The sequence below is a fragment of the Peromyscus leucopus genome, chromosome 19, assembly GCF_004664715.2.
Source record: "Peromyscus leucopus breed LL Stock chromosome 19, UCI_PerLeu_2.1, whole genome shotgun sequence".
Taxonomy (NCBI): domain Eukaryota; kingdom Metazoa; phylum Chordata; class Mammalia; order Rodentia; family Cricetidae; genus Peromyscus; species Peromyscus leucopus.
The window spans coordinates 51,642,293-51,650,081 of NC_051079.1; the positions used below are offsets into that span (position 1 = coordinate 51,642,293).

General features: G+C 44.8%; 1 protein-coding gene across 1 annotated transcript; it reads left to right on the forward strand.

Annotated features, from left to right (window-relative positions):
- Positions 1–305: 305 nt before the first annotated feature.
- Positions 306–7,103, forward strand: St8sia3 (ST8 alpha-N-acetyl-neuraminide alpha-2,8-sialyltransferase 3). The gene is made up of 4 exons (XM_028857246.2): positions 306–643; positions 1,945–2,067; positions 4,248–4,805; positions 6,509–7,103. Exons 1-4 carry the CDS (start codon positions 465–467, stop codon positions 6,789–6,791), a joined length of 1,143 nt encoding a protein of 380 aa, XP_028713079.1. The 5' UTR covers positions 306–464; the 3' UTR covers positions 6,792–7,103.
- Positions 7,104–7,789: the final 686 nt, after the last annotated feature.

Genomic DNA, 7,789 nt, shown 5'->3' on the forward strand with positions numbered 1-7,789 from the left:
ATTTAGGAGATTAGAGTTCATTAATTAAATCCTGTGCTTAGATCGAACTGTAACACTATTCCAATCACATTTATCTTGCAGGCGGCAGCGGAGATGGCAACCTCGCTGGAAACGCGCGGGGGAGCCTGAGCCGGCAGCCGGAGACGCTCTGCTCGGCGGCGTGCTCCATCGCCCCGCTGCCTCGCGGACCCTCCATCTTCCTACTCAGTTCCGGGCCAGGCTAGCCCCGGCCCCCGGGGTGGGGTAGGGGGGGGCGACTCCCGCTTCTCCTGGGGCTCCAGGTCGTTCCCCACCCCCTGCCCTCCGCGACTCAACTGCCTGGGTCCCCCCCCTCCCCCGCCACACACACTCACACGCGCCCGCGAGCACACACGCACGCACACACACACACTCACACGCCAGCAGGCTGCTGGCCGCTCAATGGACCGATTTCCCCGGTTTCCCTGAACCCAGCTTAGCCCGGGATGAGAAATTGCAAAATGGCCCGAGTCGCCAGTGTGCTAGGGCTGGTCATGCTCAGCGTGGCCCTGCTGATTTTATCGCTTATCAGCTACGTGTCCCTGAAAAAGGAGAACATCTTCACCACTCCCAAGTACGCCAGCCCGGGGGCGCCCCGAATGTACATGTTCCACGCGGGATTCCGGTGAGTGTGGGCCTCTGTTTGAGCGCCCTCGGGTATCTTGGGCCGGTGGTGTGTTTGGGGGACAGACAGCAAAGGGTGTTTGGGCTTCTCGATAACTGCGTGGTCCTTTCGCTCCCTTTTCTGCTTCTCCCATCTTTCTCCACTTTATTTTTTAACCCAAAGCCCCTACAAGCCTTTGTCCTAATCGATGTGATTGGATTTCTCCTATTCTTCCTCTGCGTCCCCTCCCCCATTTCCAAACTGGGGTGTTGGTGGTAGAGCAAGAGGCGGTGTTTGGAAGGCGGGAGGGGGTGTTGAACCCTGAGATGGGCAAGGCAAGAGGTGGGAACCCTGGCTGTGCGCTAGCGGCGGGCTCGGAAGGCCTGGCTGGGGCGATTTAATGGCGCAGGCGCCAACTGCTCTCACACCCCTCCCCTCCTCCCTTTCTCATCTAATGATGCGCAGGTTTATTCTCTGGAAGCCCCTAGGGCTTTTTTCCTCGACCCTTCCCCCGCCGCCACCCGCCTCCTCCTTTCCTGGATTTCTGCAATTCCTCGGCCCCTGCGGGAAGCAAGCCTTATGCTGAGGGCCGCCCACCCTCGCCGGGTCGAAGTCACCGCGGGGCGCAGCCAGCTCCGGCACAGCTCCTCTGGAGCCCCACCCCTACCTGTGCCCGCACGGAGCTCTCCCCACACCGCTTCCCGATGGGCGGGTGGCAACCACGAGCTGTACCCTGTGAGCCAAGCTGGGCCGGGGATGTGGAACCTGAAGAAGCCAGGCCTGGACAGAAGAGCCGGGCTGCAGGCAGCCTCTTGGGGTCTCCAGCTAAGGGCTGAGAGTGCAATCAGACTTGGGCTCGGGAAGGAAAAGGTTAAGGCTGGAACCCCCCCCACCCCCACCCCCACCCCTTTCTCCGGAGTCTCGAATTTCCTCTGCCCTTTCTCCAAAAATCAATTCTCAGGCCGGGCTCTGGTGGCTGGGTCCGGCCCGGAGGAGGCTGCTGTCCGCGGTGCTGACTCAAAGTCCCTGCCGCGCCGCGGACAGCAGCCCTGCACCGGGCTTCGACCCTGGCTGTCTGCGTGACCGCCATCTTTTTTATGGTCTCCCCTACAGCCGGAGGGCTGGACAATGAGGAAGAGTTTCCCCTTTTCTTCCTTTCTTCCGCGTGTGTGTAAAAGCAGAGAAGGTGCCAAAGGAGAGGGTCTGTGCGGTGGGCCTGCCCGTGTGCCAGCTGCCCCCTCCGGCTGGTGCTGGAGCTGTCACTGCTCCGTGGGTTCCCTTGGCTGAGGCCAGCGCCTGTCTGAACTCATGCTCCTCTTTAGGTCACAGTTTGCGCTGAAGTTTCTAGACCCGTCATTTGTGCCCATTACGAATTCTCTCACCCATGAACTCCAAGAGAAACCTTCTAAATGGACATTTAATCGGACTGCGTTTTTACATCAAAGGTAGGGTAGGAAGAGAGGTTGGTGGTGGTGGTGGTTGTTGTTGCTCTTAATTTTGAAACTCAATAAAACACACAGCACAAATCCAAAACCATCGAAAAGCAAGCAAACAAACAACAAAGCTACAACTCATCTCACCCACCTGCAAGTGTATATGGGCTTTGCTCAACCCTAAATCCAAGCAGGGATAGTGAAAGGCCGTTCTCCTCAAATGCTTGCAGTGAGTGCCCTCTAAAAAGGAAGAATCAGGATGGTCAGTATCCTTCCTAGTTTGGCCTTCACTGAACACTATGATGTAAAGTCTGGCTGCACCCAAGTTGTCTGTTTTTTTTTTTTTTTTCAAAAGGGAAAAAAATGGTTAATTGCAAGCAGATGATCCCTCACTTAAAAAAAAAAAGTAGTTATACAATCTTATTGAAACCTTATCACATCACTAGTGGAGATGCGGACCCAAATATATGTATGTAAACATGACTTTGTTTGGGTTTTGCCTGATTGTTTCCAGTAAGCCTTTGAAGCTTTAGTAACTGTAGTAGCCTGTTTTTATTTATGAAGAAGTTTTGTCTTTATTGTTTGGTTTGGTTTTAGGTGGGAGAGAAGAACAAAATTAATTAAATTTCAGTGGTTCTGGTCTCAGAACCATAGACTCCCCCCTCCCCTCCTCGCTGGGATTGTTATGCCACTAAATGCGATGTGAGCCATCTAGTGTATTCATTAGAGCTGTGAACACTTACTTTACAAACCAGTAAAGGAGCTGTGTTTTTGCCCTGGCATTTATTGTCACTGTACCTTTTGAAAAATTGCAATCGACTAGCAGAATCAAAAGAAACACATGGTTTCAGAAAAAAAAAATGTTTTTTTTTTAAATTGATATAATCATAGGATTATGGTTACAGTTATTTAAGTATTTGTGCTTAATTATAAACTAGTTTGTGGCCATTAATTCTAAACCATGGAAGTACTTTTCAGCTTTGGCCTTTGGGGTTTTCATCTAAATTTAATTTTGCAGACAATACAGACAGTTTTCAAGGTAGAAAACCCTACACCAGTCACCCAAACGCACCAAACACATCTCTAACTTGATTACAGTATTTTCCTACACCGAGCCAAGTCTCCCTATCTACCAATCAAAGTAACACTGCCTTCTCAAAACTTCCTGCCTTTCAATCCGTTTGTTAGGAAATCTTTAATTAATTTTAGCATCATCATTTTAAGTTGTGTTTATAACCACTGTAAGAACTGTGCTGGGAACTGAAAACTGAAATGATTGTACCAGCCTTCATTGTCCTAGAATTTGATAATATTTCTTTGTCACCCTGCTGTGGCTTAAACAGAAGGCACTGGGGTTTGTTTGCTTTCTGTAACTGGAGAATGTGAAGCAAAGTAGTATGTTGCTTGTCCCTCGACTATTTAAAGTGCCTGAGACTTAAGAGAAGATAATTATACAGAAAGCTCAATGTGAAATCAGCTGAAGTCAATTCTAACTATCACTTTTCTCTTGTGTTTTTTCAGGTTTCAATGGCTTATTTTTTTATTAGCTATATCCTACCAAAGTGTAATTCCAAATAATCAAGCAGAAAAATAGATCCATGCTTCATTATTCAGCAGGCCTTAATGAGATTATCATCTCATTTCTACCTGCTCTTCCCATTTTCATATTTTAATAATAGATAGTACTGTCCTATGTACTGACCCATATCTATTTAGCTTTATTAGACACCTGTAGTATTTTATATTCCTGAGCACTACACTCCAATAGCAAACAAGTAGTCCCTAGTTGCAAGCTCTAAGTCACCAATGTTTGTGCATTAATGTGAGCTCTTTGAGGCCTGTGTAAATTGTCTCCCTGTATTTTCTAACACAGTTTGGCATCTGCCTCCTCCCTAATCAGATACACTCTTTGAGTAGACCAGAATACCAAGAAATAGTGGCTAAACTGTACACTGAATTTACTAACATCCAAATATTCCGTTCAGAACTTGACTGAAATATATTGCCATGCCTGTACATTATATATATATATATATATAAACAGTCCTCCCTTTGGAGCCCACAAATATGAATGTATTCTCGTACTTGAATTGACTATGCTTAAGGTTCTTGTCTGAATTAAATAGAAGCATAAGATGGAAACTTGGTTCTTTTTGAATGGAATGCATTTAATGAATCTTTTTTTATTTTAGGCAAGAAATTCTTCAGCATGTCGATGTAATAAAAAATTTTTCTTTGACCAAGAATAGTGTTCGAATTGGACAACTGATGCATTATGATTATTCCAGCCATAAATATGTTTTCTCTATTAGCAATAACTTCCGCTCACTGCTCCCAGATGTGTCCCCCATTATGAATAAGCGTTATAATATTTGTGCTGTGGTTGGAAACAGTGGAATCTTGACAGGGAGTCAGTGTGGACAAGAAATAGACAAATCAGATTTTGTTTTTCGATGCAATTTTGCCCCTACGGAGGCGTTCCAAAAAGATGTTGGGAGGAAAACCAACCTCACAACCTTCAACCCCAGCATCCTGGAAAAATATTACAACAATCTTTTAACCATTCAAGACCGTAACAACTTCTTCCTCAGTTTAAAAAAGCTCGATGGGGCCATTCTTTGGATCCCTGCATTTTTCTTCCACACTTCTGCAACCGTAACCAGAACGTTAGTTGACTTTTTTGTTGAACACAGAGGTCAGTTAAAGGTCCAGTTGGCTTGGCCTGGAAATATAATGCAACATGTCAACAGGTGTGTATATTCTATTACATTTAACTCATACCCCACCAGATGGCAAATCAATATTGTAATCTCTTGGACATGGGAGCTATCTAGTTCACTAGACATTATGGTTGGTTTAGTTCTTGGGGAAAACTCTTATCTTTTTAATGAATGAATGGATCATTCTAGTTAAAAAAAGTTCAGTTTATTCCTAAATGGTAAGCAAGTGCTAAATGTTTATTCCTAACTGGTAACCAAGTGCTAAATGAAAAGTCTGTTTGTCACTCACTCCTTTTTATTTTTCTTATCCCCCTCTTAGTGCACAGTCACAGAAATCAAAACTCGAGAATTCCCCTTGTACAAATAGGTATATCCTGGTAACACCAGTGGCTAAATTATACAATGCGGATTTTTTTTTTTAAAGAAAATAACAATTTAGAAAAGAAAAAGAAAAAATGATAATTGGCTTTAAAATACCCTTCTTGCTCTGTGTTTAGGTGTTTGTAGATCTGCAGGACTAAGAACCCCCTGGATAAATCACAAATGGCATAATCTGCTTTTGTGATTAAATGTTTGCGTATTTAAGGAGCTCTATGCTGCTCCTTATGGCTTGACAGGGAGACTGGCTGGAGATTTAACGTTTTTATCTAATCCAGTAACTTTCTGTCCGGGCTGTTTATAAAAATCAGAGTTTTAAAATACAGTATTACTATCTGGACTGTGCTTGAAAGATTCAATGTGGTGAGGGAGACGAGGACCAAGCATTTGATGTGTTTTTAACAACTTCTCAGATAACTCCAATATGTAGCCAGAAATGAGACAACCATCCAAGACATTTTTAAAGGAAAGATTAATTGTAGAAGTCTTTTTCTTTGACTCATCTGAGCATTGCCTTAACTCCCGTGCCCTCCTATGTAAGGAACCCAGGCATCACACCAGAGCACAGGCCTTATTATAAGTTCAGATGGGTTCTAGAAGACCCAGTAACCAGATGTTCATATTCTAATAGATATTCACTTCCTGTTATTTCCTAAAATCTTTCAAATTTAAGATCTGTTTAGTGGGGCGATGGTGGCACACGCCTTTAATCCCAGCATTTGGGAAGCAGAGGCAGGTGGATCTCTGTGAGTTCGAGGCCAGCCTGGGCTACAGAGTGAGTTCCAGGACAGGCTCCAAAGCTACACGGAGAAACCCTGTCTCGAAAAACCAAAAAAAAAAAAAAAATCTGTTTAGTTGAACTTCCATTGAAAGAGAACTCATGGTCTAGAAAATTGGTTTGTTTCCAAAATGAAGGGTAACTGTATTATTTATAGTCCAAACTGGGACCTTTTCTTTGAGAATATGCATGTGATGAGTGATTACAACAAGGACAGCATACGCACTCTGGTACCATTCCCAAGAACGTAAGAGATAACAGAACTGGACCCCAAAGGTTAACAACTGAAATATAGCCCAATGTCACTACTGAAAATGGGAGAGACCCGGGTCATCTAACAACCTATCCCAAATCTTTGACTTCACCATTTTACTCCATTCTGCTCCATTTTAATTCAATTTTTATGACATTTTAAATCTTATCTAGAAGGGGACAGGCCAGTGTAATGGGGCTAGTGTATCTATCCATGAAACCTAAACAGTCTAGACAAGCCTAGCTCCAAGCCCTGTGTATTAACTTACCTGACTGAGACCTTCAGTACCCACCAGTGAATCTGCGTGTACTTATCATTCTCCAGGTACTGGAAAAACAAACACTTGTCGCCCAAACGACTGAGCACAGGCATCCTTATGTACACTCTTGCATCTGCAGTCTGTGAAGAGATCCACTTGTATGGATTCTGGCCTTTTGGATTTGACCCCAACACAAGGGAAGATCTTCCATACCATTATTATGACAAAAAAGGAACCAAATTTACCACCAAGTGGCAGGAGTCTCACCAGCTGCCTGCTGAGTTTCAGCTGCTGTATCGGATGCATGGTGAAGGGCTCACCAAGCTCACTCTGTCACACTGTGCCTAAGAACTCCAAACGGAAAGTGCCAAATGGCTGTTTTCAAAGTGCCCCCAAACCAAATTGAATAGTCTCCAGAATAGAACCCCAAAGACAATCTGGCAAAGCTTGTCTGCCACTTACACGGAAGGATGTCTTCTCTTCCTCCTCTGCACTGCTCTTTAAATGGTCTTAGCAGACTTAGGACCGGTGCATTGAAGCCACGTGAGTTAGACTTGATTGGTAACGGTGATATTGCATTTGGAAGTACGCTGCACAGAGAATGGCTTGACATAGTTGAGCGTTTGTATTTTGATAATAAACTGAATCCCGTGTGGATGAGCTGTCGTCTCCTCCATGGCTGTCCTCTCTTGAGCCCTACTCTGATACAGTCCTCATAATCAGAGAGCTCTAGCCAGCTTCAGCAGCATCTCTTTTGCCAGGGGGATCAGAGTCTTCAAAAACAAAAAAATAAAAATCTGGTTTGCAGGTTGCACATCTCTCTCTCTCTCTCTCTCTCTCTCTCTCTCTCTCTCTCTCTCTCTCTCCCTCTCTCCTTCTCTCTCTCTCTTTCTCTCTCTCCTTCTCTCTCCCTCTCTCTCTCTCTCTCTCTCTCACTCTCTCCTTCCCTCCCATCCCACCCCCCCACTGATCCTGTTGCCCTAGTACCATTGAATTTAATAATTTGTTAGGAATAATTCTGGATTAACTTTGCTTGTATGTGTTTGCATCTGTGCTTGATGTGTTCAAGACTATGGGTAACTTTGGTGTTTCATGACAAACTGAAAAAAATATGACTTCCTTCATGATGAATTCTATAGAAAATGTCTCTTACCACGTCCTCACTTGTCCATACTGTTATTCTACAGTAGGGTGGTCTATCTGGGTAGAGTGGCATATGGTACAGTGCTGGCATATGGTACAGTGCCTCTTTTTCTGTCACAAAGAAAGTCCATGCTGTGGCTGGCATGAGTACAATTGTGGGAGATCCTACAAGGACCTTCTAGCCTGGGCCTTCAACTATCTCA